The sequence below is a fragment of the Xenopus laevis genome, chromosome 9_10S, assembly GCF_017654675.1.
Source record: "Xenopus laevis strain J_2021 chromosome 9_10S, Xenopus_laevis_v10.1, whole genome shotgun sequence".
Taxonomy (NCBI): Eukaryota; Metazoa; Chordata; class Amphibia; order Anura; family Pipidae; genus Xenopus; species Xenopus laevis.
Window position 1 is genome coordinate 85292017 of NC_054388.1, and position 25153 is coordinate 85317169.

The window sequence follows — 25153 nt, forward strand, 5'->3', positions numbered from 1 at the left end:
GGCTTTCACTGTCACTGTATGGTGAGCTTAAAGGAAAAGTAAACCCTAAAAATAAATATGGGCAAAAAAAAGTCATTTTATATATTGCACTTATATACCAGCCTAAAGTTCAGCTTGTCAATAGCAGCAATGATCCAGGAATTTAAACTTGTCACAGGGGGTCACCATCTTGGAAAGGGTCTGCGACACTCACATGCTCAGTGGGCTCTGAGCAGCTGTTGAGAAGCAGGCCTGTTGGTAGGCCCCATACAGGGGGCAGATAAGCTGCAGAATCGGTCAAAAGGACCCAAATCGATATCTTAAAATTGCCCATGTATGGCCACCTCAAGGCAACAGTTCCCAAACTGTGCAGCAATAAAAAGATGCAGTTGGGATGGGAGGAGGACAAGAAAAGGTCAAGAGAAGATATGAATTTTGCTTACACTCCATGCCATAAAATTGGAAAAGCCCCAATCATTTTCCTTATGAAAGAACAGGTGACTTATGCGGCGACTAAAAAATTTCTCCTCATCTTTGAAATTGATTATCTTCAGTACGGCCTGTGCATGACAGGACCATGACCTGTGATAAAAAAAAAATAGAATTCAATATAAAGACTTTATATTACTATTAAACAGCCAAACAAAAATACACCTTGAAAAGCTTGCAAAGGCCATGCCATACAATAAATTTTCAAAATAAAAAGATTGTATTTAAGATGGAGCAGTAATATTTGAACATTTTTAGTTGCAGATTTATGGAACAATATTATATTACAAAGTTTTGGTGTTCATATGGCTATCATACAGATGGACAAACTTATGTCATTTCTGTCCAATGTGCCTTATGGCTTCTCTGATATGTACTGATAGCACACTGTCTAACTCCATACATTGTGGAATAGTCAGCTTTAATTTTCCTTAAATAGTAATTCTTAATTTAAAATTTTTTGTTTAAAATGTTCAGATCACAAGCTTTCTTTTCTAATGAAATTTTAAACCTTTTGTCTTTTTAAATAAAGCTTCATCACAGTTAAGACATAATGCAAGTTTAGATCAGGGGCCTGACCTGTACCAAGAAAAACTGAAAAATGTTCATCGCCATCCACATATTTCTTATTAGGCCAATGGCAGACTGGACAAATTTGTCTGTCACATATAGTGGCAAGTGTAAAAAATGCAGAGACACATTTGAACACTTTGCAAGATGAAAAACTGTAAGGGTCACACTGGGAGATTCGGGAGGAGATTTAGTAGCCCGGCGACTAATCACCTCTTCTTTGGGGCAACTAATCTCCCCAAACTGCTTTCCCCTGCCTGCTACAAAGAAAAATCGTCAGCAGCATGGCACTCGCGGTGCTTCATTTTCCAAAGTCGCCCGAAGTTTCCTCACGAGGCAACTTCGGAAAATGAAGTGCCGGGAGTGCCATGCTGCTGGCGATTTTTCATTCTAGCAGGCGGAAGCAGTTCAGGGAGATTAGTTGCCCCCAAAGAAGAGGCGATTAGTCGCTGGGCGACTAAATCTCCCAGTGTGACCTTAGCCTAAGAGAATAGGACTCGGAATAATGTTTGCCACTGGCAGAGAAAATAAGAATACTGGATTTTGTTCCAACAGAAACAGGAATGCACCTGTCCTTATGGGCAATGAATTTGAGTTTAGTTTGTTTTCTAATATAAATATATTTATGGAGAAGTCCTGATTAGACTTATCACTCTGTTTTCTCAGAACTTTCAGTCCTTGAACGCCTTAAAAAATAAAATTAACAAAACAATAAAAGATAAGCTATATATTTTGATCGTCTGCACCTAACTCATCCTTACACTGATGGTGGTAAACTAAAAGTGAAGTGATTTAAGCAAGCATGCAGTCTTACGTTGAATCAGATTCAGCATTACACTGAAGGAAAAATCCCACACTTTTCTGATGCGGTCGGTCTGGATAAAATCGTGGCATCACCATAATTTTCCAAGGAAGATTCCGTACGAAGCAAGGGGGGCTAAGCACAGATTCACTTAGACGACTGAAACGTTCCACTGTGAACTGAAATGTCGCTTCTGACCTCCAGCTTGTATCTTAAAAAAAAAAAATGAAAACTTTATTCATAACAGAGCAAACATTTGATGAAGTTGGTGATGGTTGGTGTGAATGAAACTATTCTACCTTGTCAGAAGGGCATCTTAAACCTGTTGGCAACTGAGAGAGGTTCTGTCGCCAAAATTCAATTGTATTCTGTTATCTTAACCCAATTCTTCTGGTGGGTCTACATCCAGAGAAAAAGGCAACATTGCCATGGGCCACAAATCTTAAAGGAACAGTAACACTAAAAAATGAAAGTCTTTTGAAGAAATGAAAATGTAATGCATTGTAGTGCTGCACTGGTACAACTGGTGTATTTGCTTCAGAAACTCTTCAATAGTTTATATAAACAAGCTGCTGTGTAGCCATGGGTGCAGCTATTCAAAGCTGAAAAAGGAGAAAGAGCACAGGATACACAGAAGATAACAGATAAGGTCTGTAGTATAGCATAGGATTCTTCAGAAATTATATTTTATCTACTGTTTATTCTGTGCTTGAATGACTGCCCCCATGGCTACACAGCAGCTTGTTTATATAAACTACAGTTGTGTATCTAAAGCAAGTACACCAATTTTACCAGTGCAGGACAACAGCACATTTTATGGCTATTCCTTGAACTCCTTTTCATTTTGTGGTGTTTCTGTTCCTTTAATAATGTTGTGTACAGCAGACACAGGAACATGAGAATTGTGTGCTCACCACTTAAGAATTTTAAATCAGCTCGGGCACAAATTTCACACAGACAAAGAAGAGATCCTGCGTACTCACCCATTATCAATATACTAAGGATATTACGACATTTTGTTCACCAAGCTACTAAAAAAAGGATATAAACTTGTAGCTTTGAGACAGACCAAGCTTTTATCCCCCCCCCTTCTTACACAGATCTCTTTTTTTTCTCTAGGTTAAGTGTGTTACAGAAAAACAATTAAACTGGTTCAATGTTATAGGCACCTGCTTGAAATATATTACTTAAAATACCAACACCTTTTAGGAGTTTTCAATGCATTTTAGGATCTCTTTGGGCAATAAGTTTAATCATAATAAGTTAAAGGGATACTGTCATGAGAAAAAATGTTTTCCAAACCACATCAGTTAACAGTGCTGCTCCAGCAGAATTCTGCACTGAAATCCATTTTTCAAAAGAGCAAACAGATTTTGTTATATTCAATTTTGAAATCTGACATGGGGCTAGACATATTGTCAGTTTCCCAGTTGCCCCCAGTCATGTGACTTGTGCTCTGATAGACTTCAGTCACTCTTTACTGCAAGTTGGCGTGATATCACCCCCCCCCCCCAGCAGCCTAACAACAGAACAATGGGAAGGTAACGAGATAGCAGCTACCTAAAGCTGGCCATAGACGCAAAGATCTGATCGTACGAATCAAGGATTCGTACGATTTTCGGACCGTGAGTACCCAACATTTTTCGTCCGGCAGAGATCAGTCGTTTGGTCGATTCGTACGATCGGATCTTTACGTCTGTGGCCAGCTTAACACAAGATAACAGCTCCCTGGAACTAAGAACAGCACTCAATAGTAAAAGCCAAGTCCCACTGAGACTGATTCAGTTACATTAAATATGAGAAATAACAGCCTGCCAGAAAGTAGTTCCATCCTAAAGTGCAGGCACAAGTCACATGACTGGGGCAGCTGGGAAACTGACAATATGTCTGGCCCCATGTCAGATTTCAAAATTGAATATAAATAAAATCTGTTTGCTCTTTTGAGAAATGGATTTCAGTGCAGAATTCTGCTGGAGCAGCACTATTAACTGATTCATTTTGGAAAAAAATGTTTCCCATGAAAGTATCCCTTTAAGTTAGTATGTAAAATAATGTAATGAATTTTCAAATGGTCATTTATTTCTTTAAGTTTTTGTCTTCCTCGTCTTCCACTTTCCAGCTTTTAGGCTAGGGCCACACGGGAAGATTCAGGGAGATTGGTCGTCTGGCGACTAATCAGCGCGTCTTTAAGGTGACTAATCTCCCTGAATGGCTTGCTGGTATCTCGCACCTGCTAGCGCTAAAGTCGCCTGCACCTATTCACACGCGGCGAAACATTTTTCAAAGTCGCTCGAAATTTCGAGCGACTTTGAAAAACGTGTTGCCGTGTGTGAATAGGCGCAGGCGACTTTAGCGCTAGCAGGTGCGAGGTACCAGCAAGCCATTCAGGGAGATTAGACACGGCGATTAGTCGCCAGGCGACTAATCTCCCTGAAATCTTCCCATGTGGCCTAGCCCTAAAAAGGGGTGAAAGATCCAAGCATGAAAACAATTGTTCTGCAAGGCAACCATTTCATTATCTTTTATTACTTATCTTTTGGCCCAATCCAATTTATCCTGAAGATATTTATTGACAACACTACTTGGTTGCTAGGGTAAACTTTGCCAGAGAAGAGCAAAGTTTAACATTTCAATATGAGAAAAACAATCAATCGTGAAAAAGAACGCAACTGAAAGCAGTCTGTATTTCTGGTGTAGAAAAATGTAATTCACACTAACATTCATTTTAAGGTAATCTGATAGTTTCAATTATTTAGTTAAAGTTATTTAGATTAAGATGTTTACAGTTTTTTTTCTTACCATCTTCCATATCCTCTTCTGCGTTGTTATGACCATCTGCCATGGCAACATTTCCATTAATGACAGGATTTGGAGGGATTCTCGGAGGATCATCAGTGTCACCAGCTTAAAAAAAAAATTAAAAGTTCAAAAGTACTGCATATTTTGCTTCACGTGAAGTGTAATAACACAGGTTTACACTGATGCATCAATACATTTAAAGAGCTATAAAGGCTAAAATGCTATTTAAAAAAACATTTTAGCCTTTAAATGTATTGTTGCATCAGTATAAAACAGTGCTTTTTCATTTCAGGTGCAAAAATACGGAAACATTTTTACAAACAACCTCAGCACAAAGAAATGCATTTTATAAGGGTAATTTCAGATGCAGAGATAGAACATGTGAAGGGGCACTCTGATGTACCTATTATACACAGCATTTATGTGAATTCTGTTTTAGAATTGGATTTGGTAGGATCCAAGTCTTTTTCAGTAGGATTTGGCTAAATCTAAATTGCAGAATTTGTGTTTCTCCTTACTTTACCCCATTTGCATAAGCAAAATAGGGTTTGGATTCAGGATTCAACCAAATCTCCAAAAGTTAATTTTATGCATTCCTAATTATGTTAATTTTAAATATTGCTCACTTAAATTGTTTTTTTTAAAAAAAAAAAAAAAAAATATCCAGCATAAATAATATGGAATAATTAGCTGCTTTCAAGATTTCTCAAAGTTTTTTTTTTCTTAGGTGTGCTAATCTACTCAACAGAAGTGGGGAAAAAAAATAACTTCTCAGGTTTTTATAAACCTACCTCTAAGCAAACATTATACAGGTATGAGACCTGTTTTCCAGAATACCCGTCGGATCTTCATAGTCTACTATAAAATCATGTTGTAAACATTAAATAAACCCAATAGGCTGGTTTTGCCTCCAATAAGGATTAATTACATCTTAGTTTGGATCAAGTACAAGCTACTGTTAAAGCGAAAAAAAAGACATTTTTTAAAATTTGGATTATTTGGATAAAATGGGAGTCTATGGGAGATGGCCTTTACACAATTTGGAGCTTTCTGGATAACGAATCCCATACCTGTATGTAAATTCTTTAAGAGCGCCTTTATTTCATTGTTACTGGCCCTTTTTTTGCCTTGCAGCATCATTTTTCATTAAAGCAAAAGTGTCATGCACTTAACCCATAACTGTATATCCCCTTTTTCAACATTAGTTCAATGAACAGAGATGGTGCTGCATACTTTTGGTTTTAATTAGGAATTAGCTATTGTTTTTGTATTTTCTTGCATTAAATAGGTCAATTGATAAGTGAAACTAATGTCACATTTTACTTGACTGAAGTATGAAGTCAAACAAAACAGAAGTCCACTGAGAGGTCTGTATCAGAAATATAAGTCAGTTAAGTCTAGAAGTCCTTTCAGGTAAGAGTTGGAGATGTAATCGGGCAAAGAACCATCTGCCTGGTGACCTTGACAAACATTCAGAAAACTTTCTGTGCATAAACTGCTTTATTGTAAAGATGCAAGCTCCAAAGTACAAACTAAAAAAATTGTGGAAAAGGCAAACCTGGTCAAAATCATTTAGGAAGCTCCTTAAAGGGATACGGTCATGGGAAAACAAGTTTTTTTTCAAAACGCATCCGTTAATCGGGCTGCTCCAGCAGAAACTGCACTGAAACCCATTTTTCAAAAGAGCAGATTTTTTATATTCAATTTTGAAATCTGGCACGGGGCTAGACATATTGTCAGTTTCCCAGCTGCCCCCAGTCATGTGCTCTGATAAACTTCAGTCAGCCTTTACTGATGTACTGCAAGTTGGAGTGATATCACCCCCCCACCCCAGCAGCCTAACAAAAGAACAATGGGAAGGTAACCAGATAGCAGCTCCCTAACACAAGATAACAGCTGCCTGGTAGATCTAAAAACAACACTCAATAGTAAAAGCCAAGTCCCACTGAGATTGATTCAATTACATTAAGTAGGAGAAAGAACAGCCTGCCAGAAAGTAGTTCCATCCTAAAGCGCAGGTACAAGTCACATGACTGGGGCAGCTGGGAAATGGACAAAATGTCTAGCCCCATGTCAGATTTCAAAATTGAATATAAAAAAATCTGTTTTCTCTTTTGAAAATTGGATTTCAGTGCAGAACTCTGCTGGAGTAGCACTATTAACTGATGCGTTTTGAAAAAAACATGTTTTCACATGACAGTATCTCTCTAATGCCCATATCAAGGAGGAAGACATTTAATTTGCCATTAAGTTTTTACCACTAGTAAAAGGCTACTACTCCATGACAGCCTCCTACTGAAACACATACAATAATAAACGTAGCTAAGCTCTTAAAGGGAATGTTCAAATTCATAAAACTGAAGTTCATGTAATAATTTGTGAGGTTTTGTACATATTCCCAACAGTTTTCCCAAAGAACTACTTTTAAAGTTAAATTCTAGGTTCGGCTTTCTACTAGTGAGATGGGGGCTGCAAACCCCTTCTAACAGTTATATGTACAGGCACACAACAGGTGTATGTAACCTCCATGTGTGACCTCCAATTAGCTACTAAGTTGTACCTAAAGGGCAATGACACACAGAATCTTTTGGTGGCCACCCAATGTGCTCCAAGCCCTGGCACTACGTTCTGTAAAGTACAATGGGGTTTGTTGTTACACAGGAAGATAAACAGGGGTCCATATTCCATTCATGGCTCTTAATAGGACAACCAATGGAAGACCTTTATTTGTAGAAGACCTTTACTTTAAATAAAAAAATCACTTTTTAATGTTACTGGTGCTTTAAGGAAAACTCCAATTGTTCACAAGCAGTGTAGATCACACACAGCTGCAGTAAATGTGGGGCCTCTGAAGCACACTTGTATTATGGTCTTTTGTCCTGCCCTTTTATAAGTTTATTCGGTTAATTACACACCTTAGTCTCAACATACCACAGAATAACTCGGATCATAATTCAACTTGTACATGATACCTTTCTCTTTTCAATATACTGCAGGCTTCAACATGACTATGGGAAGAAAAAAAAAAAGAGACAATACCATGCCACTTGGTAATGCGTCTTTATACAGGTATGGGGCAAACTATCCCAAATGCCGACAATCTGAGGGCTTTTGGAGAAGGAATCTTTACGTAATTTGGGTCTCCGTGTATTAAATCTAATTAAAATTAATCGAAACGTCAAATAAACCCAATAGAATTATTTTGCCTCTAACAACAATTAATTAAATCTGAGTTGGGATCAAGTACAAGGCACTGTTTTATTACAGAGAAAAAGGAAATCAATTAAAAAAAATCTGAATTATTTGATTAAAACTACCGTAAATCCGTGGGAGATTTCCTTCCCATAATTCAGAGCTTTTTGTATATCGGGTTTTCGGATAAAAGATACCATATCCATTTAAAAAAACACGGATAAAACCAAATAATCCAATGCCATTTCAAAATTCTAAAACAGCATTTTCTTATTGCCCTTTACGTAAACACAATAAATAAATGTATTAAAAAGACTGGCCAGCCAGAATATCAGTCAAGAGTTATAACTTCGTTCATAACATAAACACTCCAATTAATAAGAAACCAACAGCAGTTTAATTAATTAAAATATTTATATTAAAAAAAATTCAGTTTTTCCCAATTCATGAGTAGAAACAAAATAGTTCATGCAGTTCCATAAATGTATAGGCAGTCACCCAGTTTGTAATTGCTAAACAAAACTAGTTACTGGGACTAACAACTGAGGTTATAAAGCAGAAAACCAACTTTAAGCAGTCACTTACAGCAGGGAAAATAAGTATTGAACACAAAGTTTTTCTCTGTAAATATATTTCTAATGGGGCTATTGATGTGAAATTTACACCAGCTGTCAGTAATAACCCAAGTAATGCACACATACAAAGAACTCAAAACAAACAAGTCCATAAATTAAGTTATGTGTATTTAAGTGAATATGTATTGAACATGCTTACTGAAATGTATTTAAACCTTTTAAGCCTTTGTTGGTAAGGACAGCTTCAAGACACCTCCTGTATGGAGAAACTAGTCACATGCATTGCTCAGGTGTGATTTTGGCCCATTCTTCTTCAAATCGAGACCGTTCCAGGGGCCTCTTCTATTAACTCTGATCTTCAGTTCTTCCCATAGATTTTTAATTGAATGTTTGAAGTGGGGTGATTGATTGGGCCATTCTAGCAGCTTTATTTTCTTTCTCTGAAACCAATTGAAAGTTTCCTTGGCTGTGTGTTTGAGATCATTTTCTTACTAAAATGTCCACCCTCATTTTATCTTCAGCATTCTGGTGGATGGCAGCAGATTCTTATCAAGAATGTCCTGATACATTTCTCCATTCATCTTTCCTTTAATTATATGAAGTCTGCCAGTATTATATGCTGAAAAACAGCCCCAAACCATGATGTTTCCACCTCCAAACTTCACTGTTGGTATGGAGCGGATGTGCAGTGTTATTTCTCCTCCAAACATGGTGTGTGCAACTGAGACAAAGAGTTACATTTTGGTCTCATCTGACCAGATTATATTCTCCCAGAATTTAATTGGCTTGTCTAAATGTTATGCAGTAAACTTTAAACAACCTTCAACATGCTTTTTTCTCCAGCAGTGGAATCTTGTGTGGTGAACGTGCATGGAGGCCATGTCAGTTGAGTGCATCACTTTTCTTTGAAACAACTATACCTGCTAATTCAAGGTCTTTCTGAAGCTCTCCTCGAGTGATCCTTGGCTCTTGGACAACTCTTCTGAATATTCTTTTGACTCCTGTCAGAGATCTTGCGAAGAACACCAGGTCGTGGCCAGTTTAGGTTGAAATAATGTTTTCTAATTCCGGATTATGGCTCCAACAGTGCTCACTGGAACATCCAGAATGTCTGCAGCCAATGCCACCAGTATGTTTTGCAACAATAAGGTTGCAAAGGTCTCAAGAGAGCGCTTTGCTTTTACCCATCATGAGATGCTTCTTGTGTGATACCTTGGTAATGAGAAACCTTTTTATAGGCCATAAATTAGTACTAAACCAGCTAATATTAAATTGTACAGGACAGCTTTCAGACAGATTTCAGAAGGTTTCTTGGCTTTCCATGCCTTTTTTTCACCTTATTTTCATGTGTTCAATACTTATTCCCTGTGTCATAGCACTTTATTACACATAATTTAATTTATGGACTTATTTGTTTTGAGTTCTTTGTGCTTGTGCATTACTTGGGTTGTAACAGACATCTGGTGTAAATTTCATGTCAATAGCCCCAATAGAAATATATTTACTGAAAAAAACGTGGACATGTTCAATACATATAGTAACTGCATTTAAATAACCAGCGTTTGTCTGGACACTACTAGTCTATGATGTTATATTGGGAAATGTCCCCCTCCACTCTTACATAGGGGCATGTATCCCCCAGTGACCAAACGTTTTCTGTCACAATACCACTATGGTTTCCTCTAGGGATGCACCAAATCCACTATTTTGGATTCGTCCGAACCCCCGAATCCTTCGTGAAAGATTCGGCCAAATAAGGAACCGAATCCAGATTTGCATATGCAAATTAGGGATGGGAAGGGGAAACATTTTTTACTTCCTTGTGACAATTTCCCTCCCCACCCCTAATTTTGCATATGCAAATTCGGGTTTGGATTTGGTTTGGCCTGGCAGAAGGATTCGGCCGAATCCGAATCCTTCTGAAAAAGGTCGAATCCCGAACCGAATCCTGGATTCGATGCATCCCTAGTCTCCTCACTTAAACCTTGTAGATTTCTTACATACAGATGCAGAAGTTTATCCGTAAATAAGTGGGGAAACCTCACTTTAATATATGATAATTTGTTATGTTGAAGTCAGCTAATAAAAAAATGCTTAGTTTATTCAGCAGCTCTCTAGTTATGAACTTCAGCAGCTGTCTGGTCGCTAGGGTCCAAATTACCCTAGCAACCAGGCACTGGCTTGAAAAAATAAAAAACTTATAGTTAACCATCCTAGAACATACTAAAAGTTAACAAGGTGAACCACCCTTTTAATGCTTTACTGTAAGCACAGTTAGGGTTGTTTGTCACTGAGGAAATGCTTATCTGTATTGTAGGCCAGTGGCCAAGACTTTAAACTGGACAGATAAGCAACACCATTTGTACTGATTTAAGCCTATCAGGAGAATTACCCTGGGTGTTCTCAGATGTATAATGAAGCTAAAAAAAAGTTGTGTTACAAACCAAAAAAAAAAAAAAAATAGAAATCATGTAGGTTGATGCCACCACTATATTTAACAGTAACAATGTCAGCAATTACCTATTGTGAACCCAAAAATACCAAATATTCAACATTCCTTTGACACAATAAAACTTCTTTAATGCAAGGGCAACTTAATTGCTTAAGGGAAGTGGACTAAAGTAGCGATTATAGAAGCAACTCCGGTTCATGGACAAAAAAAAAGTAGCTTTATTACAGATAATAGGTCCCCTACATTTTGATGGATTTCAGCCACAGGATATGGTTTCATATATGTATGTAAAGACGGTACAAGGCTTCCAGTCCTGGCCGTAAGAAAAAGCAGAAATAACAATAAATGTGTAGCCTTGCAGAGCATTTGTTTTTTAGATGGGGTCAGTGACCCTCCGTCTCAAACCCGGAACAAGGCAAAAGAGGGAAGCAAATATATAAATAATGGAGACCAGTGATTCAAATTTCTCTTTTAGAGAACACCTCTTGTGACAGGATCTGTGGTATGTCCTAGAGATCACAAGGGGTGTAGTGAAGAACAGTAGAAGACCCACATTCATGGCACTAAAAGGACTAGAGACAATGGCACAGGAAAGTATTCCCAGTCACCTTTCCATCCGTAAATTACATGTGCAGCAAAACATTTGCTTAAATGGGACACCAAATTTATACTGCTGTTTTTAGTACCCTTGTCATTAACTGTTTCTAGATAGCAGTTTCCATACCTGTACTACAGTATGAAAATGCTCATCCAGCCTACATTGATTTTATCATAATAGATGTGTGAATACTTATATATATATGTTATATGTATTACCTGTTATTTGCAGACACAGAGTTTTACAGTGATTATACATCAGTCCCTGCACCAGCGGAGCTTACAATTCAAGGCACCTATTAAACTATGGTCAATTTAGTCAGAAGTCGCTCCACATGTTTGTAGAGTGTGGGAGGAAACTGGAGCAAGCACAAAAAAACATAGTAACAGGAGGAAACCCATGAAGACAAGGAGAATACTTACAAACTCCATGTAGTTAGTGCCCTGGCTGGGACTGAACTCCCACCCATGGCATTGCCCACTGACCTATGTAAGCGACTCAAAAATATCATTCTTGACAATGCAGGTATGGGATCCATTATCCAGAAACACATAATCCAGAAAGCTCTAAATTATAGAAAGGTTGTCTCCCATGGACTCTATTATAATCAAGTAATTCAATTTTTTTAAACAATTTCCTTTTTCTCCATGCTATTAAAACAGTACATGTATGGGACCTGTTATCCAGAATGCTCAGGACCTGGGGTTTCCCGGATAACGGATCTTTCTATAATTTGGATCAGAAACCCCTAATATACTCATCAGTTACCTGCTTCTTCAAAAAGTATGAATAAATGCCATTTTCTATGCTGAAATCCAGCTGTTTAACATTTCTTTTGTGTCTGCATCATTTGAAATCCTGGCAGGGAAGGAGGGACTAAACACTGATGTTACAAATTGTAACAACTACTCCACAGTTTACAGACAACATGCAGGAAGTACATCACCCACAATGCATTGCACTGTGATGTTCCTTTCCTTATTGAAATCACGTATTGCCTCCAATAAAGATTAATTATATCTAAGTTGGGATCAAGTATATGCGAGAAAAAGGAAATCATTTTTAAAAATCTGGATTATTTTGATAACGGGTTTCCGGATAACGTATCCCATACCTGTAACCTTGTACTTGATCCCAACTAAGATATAATCAATCCTTATTGGAAGCAAAACCAGCTTATTGGGTTTATTTGTTGTTTTCATAATTTTCTAGTATATGAAGATCCAAATTACGGAAAGATTCATTATCCGGAAAACCCCAGGTCCCGAGCATTCTGGATAACAGGTCCCATACCTGTACCACATATGCTAAACCTTTCTCATATCATCAGTCTGCCTTGAATTTGAACAAGCTAAAGTCTGGTATCACCTATGGAAAATTTTACAAGTAAACACACTTTAAAAGCAAACATTAAAAAGTTTTCCTTAGTTCACAACATTTATAGCATAGCAAATAGACTTGAGTCCAAATTTTGCATTTGATCTAAACAACAGAAAGGTCAGATCTAACAAAACATCCAGGCGTGCGCATAATTCTACTAGAGGAATTAATTACACTTACAAAAAGCAAGTATGGCCTTATAGGGGGAAGTATTGCGAAAATTAAAATGTACTATGAGCTTCATCATACTGAAATAAGAAACTTTCTAAATACAATCAATGCAATATTCTGCATTGTTTCTGAAATAATCTAGTTTATCTTCACTGTCCCTCTCTCAGCATCTGTTTTTCCTCATTCTGTCTTCTTGCAGGAGTTGGGTGTCAGATATTCACTGACAGTTTGATCCAATATTTCTTATAGGGGGACTTCCTTTACTAACAAATCCATTAGAGCTCACTCAAATAACTGATTCTAGTACAAACAAAATAACTGCCTTTTGCACATGTAAAGAGATGAAGTCTGGAGATTTTAATAGTGAGCTCCAATACAGCTTCTAGGAAAAAGGAGCCCCCCTATAAGATATATTGGAAATAATTTATTGGATTATCTGACACCCAACTCCTGCATGAAGAGAGAATAAAAAGAAACAGATGTTGAGAGATAGTGAACATAAACTTGATTATTTCAGAAACAGTACCTCATTTTTAACTGATGATATTTAGAAAACTTCTTATTTCAGTATGCTGAAGCTTATATTAAATTTTCATTTTTTGGATAGTTCCCCTTTAAATTGCAGTCAGCATACAAGTCCTACTATAAACAATGACTCTGCACAAGTGTATGGGAGCTGGAAAAAGAATGCAAATGAGACAGGAGGTACACTCTGATGCTGCCCCAATAAGCATGATGTGACAATCTGTATTACAAAGGATATGGAATTAATCATGACTTGCCTCCTATGAAACTATGAACACTACACTTTTCAGAGATCTTTACAGCCTTTAAGCAGTAAGCAATCACTTTTCCTCTAACAGCCAATTATGCCATTACCGATCTAACATTAAAATGGAGTAGCATTTCTAGGGACTATATAATACTGCTGGGTCATGAAAAGTTCTTAAAGAATGGCCCAAGACTAAACATCAGCATGTGAAAGAGCTGCAAGTTGAAAACGCCAAATCCAGAAACTCTAAAATAAAGTTTTCATTACAGGTATGGGATCTGTTATACAGAAAGCACCAAATTAAAAAAGGCCATCTCCCATACACTGCATTTTATCCATATTTTTAAAATGATTTCCCTTTTTTCTTGTACTTCATCCCAGATAAGAGATAATAAATCCTTACTGGAGGCAAAACCAGCCTATTGGGTGGATGTAATGTTTACATGATTTTGTAGCAGACTTAAGGTATGAAGATCCAATTTATGGAAAGATTCGTTATCCCGAAAACCCCAGGTCCAGAGCATTCTGGATAACAGGTCCTATACCTGTACAATAAAAGGAGCCGTATAGTCTCTTTTTCAATAAAATCAATGAGCAGGGCTTGTGCTGGGACATACTTATTTAACGGATTGATTCAATCACATAAGATCTGTTGTATTGGTTTATTCTTGAACTAAACAAGAACAATTGAAAGTCTAATAAAATGCATACCCAAGTCATTCTGCAATCATTTAGGTTGAAATGGGGCTGTCATGTTAGATTGTTTAAAGGGTTGTTCACCTTTACATTAACTTTTAGTATGATGTAGATGGATATTCTGAAACAATTTGCATTTGGTTTTCATTATTTAATATTTGTGTTTTTTTTAGTTATTTAACTTTTCATTCAGCAACTTGCAATTTCAGCAGTCTGGTTGCCAGGGTCCAAATTACCCTAGCAACCATGAATTGATTTGAATAAGACACTGGCATGTGAACAGAAGAGGGCCTGAATAGAAAGAGGAGTAATAAAACATAGCTGTAACAATAAATGTGTAGCCTTTGAGAGAGCATTTGTTTTTAGAGGGGGGCAGTGACCCCCATTTGAAAACTGGAAAGAGTCAGAAGTCAAATAATTTTAAAAAAACTATACAAAATAAATAATAAAGGACAACTGAAAAGTTGGCTAATATCAGCCATTCTATAACATACTAAAAGTTAAATTAAGTTGGCCATAGATGCAAAGATCTGATAGTTCGGATCATCGAACGATCGGATTTAACGGACTTCCCCATCCCCCGACCTCCCACTAACCTTTCAAATTACATACTGGACGGGCTCAAATCAAGACCCTCAATTGAAGAGGACACTCGCACACCCGTTGTGTAAATATTAGTGTTCGCTCGGTGCACAGTGATTGGAGGATACGGCAACCTACCAGTGAACTGCTAGTGTGGTATTCAAAACAAGACCCGTCATATTTGACTTTAATAAAAAAATAAACTCCCATTATCCAACCAAGGGTTTCTTTGTTTACCCGGTGACAAAGACATACCCAGCTTGTGATTTCAATAAATACATATCTGGAAGGTGTCCCTTTAAATCGGTGATTTAAAGGGACACAATTAAAGGGCCGTTCCTTCAATAAAGGATATGTCACAGATGCTGTCATTTACACTGCAGCAAATTAACTTTTTAATGTGTAAATAAAAATCTAAAACGAGGCGTATTTACGTGCCACCCGATAAAAATAAAAATAAGTTGCTGTAAAGCCCTGGCTCTACAGCATGACAGAGCATCTGATGAGTAATGAACATGGAGGCTGCTCTCAGGGGATGCTGGGTACCACAAGTGCAGGCAATGCACAATGTTCCTGCTGACTGCCAGTTGTTAGATACAGAACTACAACTCCCAGTAACCCCCAACATCTTTGATGGCGGCCCTTGCTTATCTGGTGTATGGAGGTGCGTGGGATAGAGAGAGAGGAGGATAATGCAGATAATAAGCAATCACGTGTACCTTCCATCTCCATGTCCTCGGGTTCACTGAGTTGCTGTTCCCCGGGTTTCTGCTGTTGTTGTTGCTGTTGATGGTGGTTCATGTTTCCAGACTGGGGCTCCGTGGCCTCTTTGAATCCTGCTGGCTGCGCCGGCCTCGGTTTGGACTGCGGGGATGGGGTGGAAAGCGGCGGCGTCGGAGCAGCCTGGGCCTTTCCCGCGGGATGCGCTGGGGGGAGAGCAGAGGGAGCCGGCGGCAGAGACACGCGCACGTATTTACTCGCTATTCGCCCAATTTCGGCGCCGTTCGTGGGAGATTGGGGATTTCGGGGGGAGGCGATGATTGCTTCTCCCCCCGGGGCCTTGAACGGCTGCCGGTGGAGAGATACGGGCGCTCACCGGGTTCCTATTAATTACACAGAGCAAGAAAGGTTCCAAATAAGACTTGCAGCTCCCGTGCTGCTTTCCGGTCCCCTCCCCCTGCTCATTGGTCGGATCTGAGCACAGCCGGTGCAGGCCTGGTTCACTCCAAGCCCCCACCTCTGTTTATGTCCAAAGTCTCATTGAAGGAGACCTCTCCTAGTGTCACTGCAGGGACATAAGGGAGAAACAGAGGCTGGCGGAAACGGTGATGACTTACTCCCCTCTATCTCTTTCTTTCCAAGAACCCTCTTCTGTGCTATCCGCCTGCTCAGCCTCTGTGTGGAGACGCCAGACTCTCAAAATGGCGGCTCCGTGAAATGTCACATCCGCATGGAGCAGCAGCGTGAGAAAGGGAGGGGAAGAAAGAAAGGAGGGAGGGAGAAAGATAATGAAAGCGTGAGACCTCCACAGCCTTCCCTCTGTATCTCACACACCTCTCAACGCAGCCGCCAACTACCACGTTCTGAGGAACGTGTAAAACATTTGTGTTGGTTATTACAATGGGGTTGGGGGGAAAGTGACAACATGTTTGATACCCTCAGAGTTCGCACACTGCAAATTATAGTAAATATGTGTCTGTTTGCAACACAATACACAACTGAACGCCCAATGGAAAGTCCTGTTCACTTGTTACAGTGTGTAAGAATGGATAAACCGACAACTCTGTCAAAGTAAATAGGGGTATAGAAAGTAAAAATGGGTGGGAGTCGCAGAGTTCTTTTCTCTTTAAACTATTATATATTTGTATATATATATATTATATATTTGTATATATATATATCTTTAAATATCTGACCGTTCCTTTAACGTTTCCTTCTCTAACTCTACTTCTACTACTTTCCCACTCTCTGTTGGAGTTCCTCAAGGCTCTGTTCTTGGCCCCCTGCTGTTCTCGCTCAATACAACTTCACTAGGAAAACTCATTCAGTCATTTGGACTTCAGTATCACCTTTATGCTGATGACACCCAACTCTACTTGTCTACTCCTGATCTTTCTAATTCTGTCCTTTCCCAAGTCACAGACTGTCTTTCTGCTGTCTCCTCCTGGATGTCACAGCGCCACCTGAAACGGAACCTTTCTAAAACAGAACTCATCATATTTCCTCCAAGATCTTCCCCTGTCCCTCAGATATCACTCACCGTAAACAACACCACCTTTCATTCCACCACACAGGCACGCTGCCTAGGAGTCATCTTAGACTCTCATCTGTCTTTTTCACCACACATTCAAACACTTGCAAAATCTTGCCGTATTCAACTGCGCAACATTGCTCGAATACGACCCTATCTCAGTTCAGAATCAGGGGCGCTCCGCCAATGAGGCGAGTTGAGGCACTCGCCTCAGGCGGCAGCGCCCCCCTGGTTACCAGGGGCGGCAAAAATGCCGCTCCTGGTAACTAAGAGCCGAATTTCCGGTTTTCAACCCGGAAATTCGGCTCTTCTAGTGCAGAGCGCGCAATTGCGCACTCTGCATTAGCGACGTGGACCCTACCCAGTCCCAGTCAGGAAAAGTGAGTACCATGGGGAAGGGGGGGGCGGCAAAACGAAGCCCGCCTCAGGCGTCGAAATGCGCAGGATCGGCCCTGTTCAGAATCAACTAAAACACTGATTCAGTCTCTCATCATCTCCCGCCTTGATTACTGCAACTTACTCCTCACAGGTATTCCAACAAGTCACCTTTCACAACTCCAATCTGTTCTAAACGCGGCCGCTAGACTCATTCATCTAGCTCGCCGCTCAACATCAGCTGCTCCCATATGTATGTCCCTTCACTGGCTCCCAATCTCTTCTAGAATCAAATTCAAATTACTTACACTCACATTCAAGGCCCTTAATAATGAAACCCATCCCTATATTTCATCTCTAATCTCCAAATACACTCCTTCACGAAACCTACGCTCTGCTTCTGATCTTCGCCTCACTTTTCCTCTGGTCACTTCTGCCCATTCTCGTCTACAAGACTTCTCTCAGGCTTCTGCTTTTCTCTGGAACTCTTTGCCACAAGCTGTCAGACTTTCTCCTTCCTTCCAAACTTTCAAGCGCTCCTTAAAGACCCATCTGTTTAAAGAGGCCTGTTCGATGTACCTTAATTAATCATTGCTGTATTAAAAATGACAAAGTGTTTATATAATCCTAATGTCTCAATTGTACCCTAACCTTTTAGTTTGTAAACCCTATTGTACTCTGTAATCCTTGTCTGTTATCCACCATTTATTCCCTGTTTGCTATAACTGCAGTAAAGCACTGCGTATCTTGACAGCGCTATATAAATAAATGATGATGATGATGATATCTTCCAGACGAGTATCCGCACTCCAAAGTCAATCTTAATAGAAGGAGGGGTGCACGGTAAATCGTGTATACACCAATAGTTTCCAAACCAGTACTCCATTTTGTGTAAAAAGTATAATCTTTTATTGTTGCATCAATACCCAACGTTTCGGTCCCTATTGGGACCTTTTTCAAGGATGTGTCCCAATAGGGACCGAAACGTTTGGTAAGGATGCAACAATAAAAGATTATACTTTTTACACAAAAGGGAGTGCTGGTTTGGAAACTTTTGGTATGTGTGTGTATATATATATATATATATATATATATATATATATATATATATATTATATATATATATATATATATATATTATATATATATATATATATATATATATATATATATATATATTAGAAGTTACCTCGGAGTTCCATGAGGCCATCGGCTTCGTGTTTTTATATGGTCATGAAACTCCTCGGTAACCTATATATCTTTATATTTTACAAGAGGGGTTACTTTATTCACTACATATATATATATATATATATATATATATATATATTCTCCCCGAATCTGCTCGTGTGGCCAGACCCCTTAAGGTGGCCATAGATGTAACAATGGTCGCAGAAAGATCATTTGTTTTCTGTACAGACACCTAGAGCTGAATCATCAGAATTACAGGTAGAAACAAATTCTACCTGTATTTGATGATTGAGCAGTAAACCCTGGGTGATGTTCGGGAGCCTTTTAAATTTTCTGACCTGCCAATCAGTGGAGCTGACCGATATCCAAGTCTTTTGCTGATAACAGTCTGCTTATCTCCCACCATACATGGACCAATTATATATATATATATATATATATATATATATATATAGATATATATATAGATATATAGATAGATATATAGATATATAGATATATATATATATATATATATATATATATATATATATATATATATATAGATATATATATTAGACAAGCCTGGGACCAGGGCAAAGACAAACTGCTTTCAAAAGCAATAGCAATACATATGCAAATGACTTTGCAAATTTGTATTGAATGTATATTGCAAAGTTGCTTAGAATTATGTTTTCTTATTAAAAAAATATTTTTTAAGTTGACATTCCATTTAATTACATTGTAGTTTTATGTGTATACAGGTATGGGAAACTTTATCCGAAACCAGTTATCCAAAAAAGTTGGGGGGGGGGGCTGTTTGTTCCTGTGTTCTCTAGTTAGAATCCCAGTTCAGACCTGGTTTAAATACAAAACGCATCACATGCAAAAAAGGCTTTCAGAGGAGATCACAGACCTTCAGGATTTATGGACCATTAAGACACAAAAAATATGAATGACTGGATCAGTATTATATATATATATATATATATATATATATACATTCTCAATTCTGTCCAGTAATTACATTTTTTTTTTCAATGTTAAAGGGGTAATTCTCATATGAGTTAACTTTTAGTATGTTATAGAATGGTCAATTCTTAGCAAGTTTTCAATTGGTCTTCATTTTTAATTCTTTATAGTTTTTTTTAAATATTTGCCTTCTTCTTCTGACTATTTTTAGTTTTCAAATGGGTGTCACTGACCCCCGCAGCCAAAATACTATTGCTCTGTAAGGCTACAATTTGACTTTCCGCTATTCATAATTCAGTCCCTCGTTCAAACCACTGCCTGGTTGTTGTGGTGATCTGGACCCTAGCAATCAGAACGCTGCTGAACAAAAGCTAAATAATTCAAAAACCACAAATTAAAAAATATTGCAAATTGTCTCAGAATGTCATTCTTTCCATCCTACCAAAAGTTTATTTAATGATGGACACCTTAACATCCCTTAAATTTTTTCCATGATGTCGCGTTCCCAATATACAGTATGTCATATCATCTTTTAACTGTTTGAAAATCCACATTCATGATAGCATTCCTGATTACAAATCCTTATTAGCTCCCAACTATAAAAGAGCCCTTTCATCTGGATGGTAAGTTTGCTGCCATTGCTACAAACGCACACAGGCCTATAAAAATTAATCACCTTCTGGAAAGTTCTCATATTTTACTAGAACATCATAAAATTAAATTTTCTAATTTCACACAGAAACAGAAATAAAAGTCTATACACTATGGGGTTATTTATCAAAGTCCGTTTTTTTCTGATTATTTTTCAATAAAAAGTCCAACCAAGAATGGTGGATTTTCAAATTCAGATCCTCATAAATTTCAAAAGATTTGAGGTTTTTATTCCACTAAAAATTTGAATTTTAAATAAACCCCTAAAGGTCAATATGAAGTAATGCATGCATTATTACCAAAAATGGGAGGTAATATGAAGGGGGTTATTTATTAAAGTCCGATTTTAAAGAGGAAAACACCATATTTTCAGAAGAATTTTTTTTGTGATTTATTAAACCCCGATCCTGCTAAAAGTCCAAATAAAAAATTATTCCATCTCAAGCCTGCCAAGGTCATGTAGAAGTTAATGGCAGATGTCCGGTTTACAATTGGAAGATACCATGATCTGCTCTGGATAATTTTTTAATCCTAAAATTAAAAAAAATTGGAGTTTTCTGGCCTCAAATCCAAAAATAAACGTACAATTTGGATTTCTTCTAGATTTTATTAAGTCTTTTACCACACCAGATTTCCACACCAGTAACAATGTGCAAGGGAGTTTGGTCTAAGTGGTTTTAAGAAAATAGTGAGAATTTTTCATATTTTAGTAAATAACCCCCCTAATCTCTTAATTCATCAGATATTAGGGATTGGGATATATTTACCTAAAACGTCATTATCAACTGATTCATCAATCTAAAACTAACAAAACAATGCAAATTATGTGTGAGATATGAAATCATGTATGTATCATCTATTTTAAATTGATCATAGTCTACTTTTTATATATAAAAATAGCATAACATGTTTGTTTATTGTTTGCATTTGCTATGCTTTGCTTAAGAAAGGCTTTTAACACCTATTGTTATTGAAGGGGGTTAAACCAAAAATGCGGTTTTACACTGACAATAGGATGCTAATCTCCTTTAATAAATTAATTAAATTTCTATAGTACAATATGTAGGGGGTTGTTTTGGCCTCTGTGTACTTGACATGCCGTGCCTATTATGAATCTCAGTGTGGACCTGTGTTTTACAACGGGGCAGATAATGATTTGACTGTTAGTGGTACCCTACAATTACTGCCAGGTCCAGGCTAACAGCAATTCCAGGGTTTCCTCACTTCAAGTTACATAGGAGATTGTATGGATACAAAGTGGGTTTGCTTTGGAACATGTGCATTTAGTATATAAGAAATAATGTAGCTTTAGCATGGGGCAACTAAAAAGTATAAATACATGTGAACATATCTTTGCACCTATGTTTTGCCTTTGTTTCACTTAAGTATGATACAATGACACTATGTTTTGAAACTATTTTCAGTAACAACCAATACATTTGATCCATTGACACATTTTTTATGCTTTGGAAAATTATCCATTTACTTTTAAAGTACAAGGAAATCATTATTTTTGTGGCCAATATGTAAATTTAATCAGTTCTCTTTTTAGGACTAAAATGCACAGACCAGGGGGGAAAAGTACAGCACCACACCACCACCTTACTTACCTTTTCCAGATTTCTCTCTGTAGACAACTTGAATTTTACTGTACTGCAAATGCATTGTTTGCACTACTTTCTGCATTCACAAAGGGGATGCCTAATGAATAATTAATTATATGAAGTAAAACTTTAAAATATGTGAATTTAAATTTGATGAGAGTGCTATTGTAAGCACTTTTGTAATTTACATTGATTATTTATTTAATTTAATTCCAAAATATTCAAAGATAGATGTACTGTTAATCTAAATGAACACAACAGCACCACCTACTCAGAGTCAGAATGAGCCAGCGGGACACCGGGAAAAAACCCCGGTGGGCCCCAGCCCTCATGAGCCCCGCCGGCCCAGACCCACTCCCCTGATCTGCCGGCCCCCAAAAGAAAACACAGATGTGTGGTGCAGCGCACGTGGGGGGCCCGGAAGCTTGGCCCCAATGCTCCAGACCCTGCACCTCCACATTAGAAAAACCAGGCAGGATTTCTTGTAATTGACGCAGCGATCGGCCAATCGCCACGTCATAGCCTCGCTGACTGATGACACACCCACCACGCAATGCTACAGTCCCATCCCCACAACATCATGGCCCAGCCCCCACAACATCACTGTCCCACCCCCAGTCCAAAGTTTAACCTGAAGAAAGGTGACAATCCTACCACCAGGTAGTTGGTTGTCAGAATGGTCAGAAACTGACCAGCAGGTGGGACTGCTGTAACAACATTCAATCATAGTAACAGTACATTTGGAATTAAAAAAATTAAATAATGAATGTACAATGAATAAAAAAAACTCTTAGAATAGCACTCTCATCAATTTTATTTAAACTTGTTTCCAAGGTTTACTTATCCTTTAAAGTGAATGCAATTTATTTTGTATAAAGCACCTTATGTGCTGAAGCCCTCATAGTGGACTTTCTTTGTAACTATAATTAATTCTACTGTACTTTTTATTCAGGATATGTTTAAAGGAAGGAACAGCAATGTAGGAACCTGTTTCCTTCCCCAGAGCCATGCCTTGGCACCAAGTTCTAATTTTTGGATTCATGTAAAATATAAAAAACATAGTAAATTTGCTTACTGCATGCTCTGATCACTAGTGATGGGCGAATTTATTCGCCATGTGCGAATTCGCGGCGAATTTGCGCAATTCGCGCCGAGCGAATAAATTCGCGAAACGCCCGCGAAAATTCGCGGTAAAAATTCGCCGGCGTCAAAAAAATTTTTTTCCGAAAAAAGTCGCCGGCGCCAAAAACGGGCGCCGGCGTCAAAAACGAGACACCGGCGCCGTTTCGCGTATTTTTCGCCGTTTCGCGAATTTCGCGCGAAATTCGCGAATTTTCCGGCGAAGCGAAACGGCGCAAATTCGCCCATCACTACTGATCACACCTGGCACAGGTATGGGAACTATTTGCCATAATTAGTTATCGGAAAATATCCAAAAAAAATTCAGTTTCTGCCCTGATGCCACACTCATCACCCACTCCAAGCTTACAACTTACATGTCGTACAGGTCAAGGGGGGAGCTGCATCACAATAGCACTCTCTGCACTAGAAGAGCCAAATTTCCATTTAAAAATAAGAAAAAAATAAGAAAATTCTGCTCTTAAAGTTACCAGAGGAAACACAGAAATGCTATTCATTATATTCCTCCAAAAAAAAATCGTGTTTTCCCCTTTAAAATTTCGACCAGAAAAAAACAGACTACAATAAATAACCACCTAAATGTTTTTTAATACTCTATAAAGACAAGCAAAGGTGTAATCCATTATTTGATTAAGCTAAAAGATGATTTAAGATGTTACCTGCCAACCATGTAGGTTCTACATATTTGCAGGAAAAGACTCTAACTGCCAAGCACTTGGTACTGCTGTCAGGGATGCCCCTTCCAGCCCGCCCACTTAATTCCTGCATGAAGACTCTGCATAGTGGGACCCTCCATGTCTGCCAATGACCCTCCTGCCCACATAAATTGCAGTGCTCTTTCTTTACACATGTACTCACATTTTACTCAAGATTTCTTTTTTTGCTTCTCTGCCTGTTTTTTTCTTTTGCAGTAATTCACACCTTACTTTTCTTTGGGAGTTTTACTTTGAAAGCAGCGAGTAAGTTGCAAGTAAAACTTAGTCCCTTTGTAAAATGTATAATGAAGCATAATTCTTAATGAATCAGCTGAAAATTGAGCATAGGACTGGCCAGATATGGGATGACTTTGACGTAGTTGGCCACCTTAAATATTTTGCAATATATGGACAAACAATCCCTGTTTTGTTTAAAGGGTAAGGCATTTTTCAGTAGCAGTATGCACAAAATGTCTCTGTCTTAAATATATTGATTATGGGTTGAGTGCAGAGGACCTCTTGTATTTGTCTATATGTATTTGTGGTCACAGCCTCATTGCACCCCCCCCCCCCGCCTAATGGTTTTAAAAATTAGTGGTGAGCACAACTTTCCATTGTTTGTTATAGTTATACAGGAGCAGTGACCAGCTCCATGTTGTAGCTCCCACCCTTCCCAGCTATAGTCAGGTGATCCCACTGGTGTCTAATAAAAGGGCAGCCAAGTTTGGGAGTTTTACTTTGAAAGCAGCAAGTAAGTTGCAGGTAAAACTTAGTCCCTTTGTAAAATGTATAATGAAGCAATAGAATTCTTAATGAATCAGATCCAGGCCAGCTTAAATATATTGCAATATATGGACAAACAATCCCTGTTTTGTTTAAAGGGTAAGGCATTTTTCAGTAGCAGTATGCACAAAATGTCTCTGTCTTAAATATATTGATAATGGGTTGAGTGCAGAGGACCTATTGTATTTGTCTATACCTTACTTTTCTCTGCAGGGTGCATTCAATTCCCAGACCGCTTCCAGGCCAAATATACCATCCAGGCTGTATATACAGTCATATGAAATAGTTTGGGAATCCCTCTTAATTCTTTGGTGTTTTGTTTATCGTTGGATGAGCTTTCAAAGTAACAACTTTCTTTAAGGGGCAGATGTATGAAGGGTCGCATATCGAGGGTTAATTAACCCTCGATATTCGACTAGGAACTAAAATCGTTCGACTTAGAATATCGAAGTCGA

At 38.2% G+C, this 25153-nt stretch overlaps 1 protein-coding gene across 5 annotated transcripts in view; it reads right to left on the minus strand.

Annotated features, from left to right (window-relative positions):
* The window catches only part of usp7.S (ubiquitin specific peptidase 7 (herpes virus-associated) S homeolog), a 59140-nt gene extending 42559 nt beyond the window's left edge, over window positions 1–16581 (minus strand). The window contains exons 1-4 of one of the 5 annotated variants that reach the window (XM_018237115.2): window positions 15777–16581; window positions 4640–4744; window positions 1853–2051; window positions 423–561 (exon numbers count right to left, since the gene is read on the minus strand). In XM_018237115.2, the coding sequence (XP_018092604.1) occupies window positions 423–561; window positions 1853–2051; window positions 4640–4744; window positions 15777–15858 (525 nt within the window). In that variant the 5' untranslated portion in view covers window positions 15859–16581. 5 annotated transcript variants of the gene reach the window in all.
* Window positions 16582–25153: the final 8572 nt, after the last annotated feature.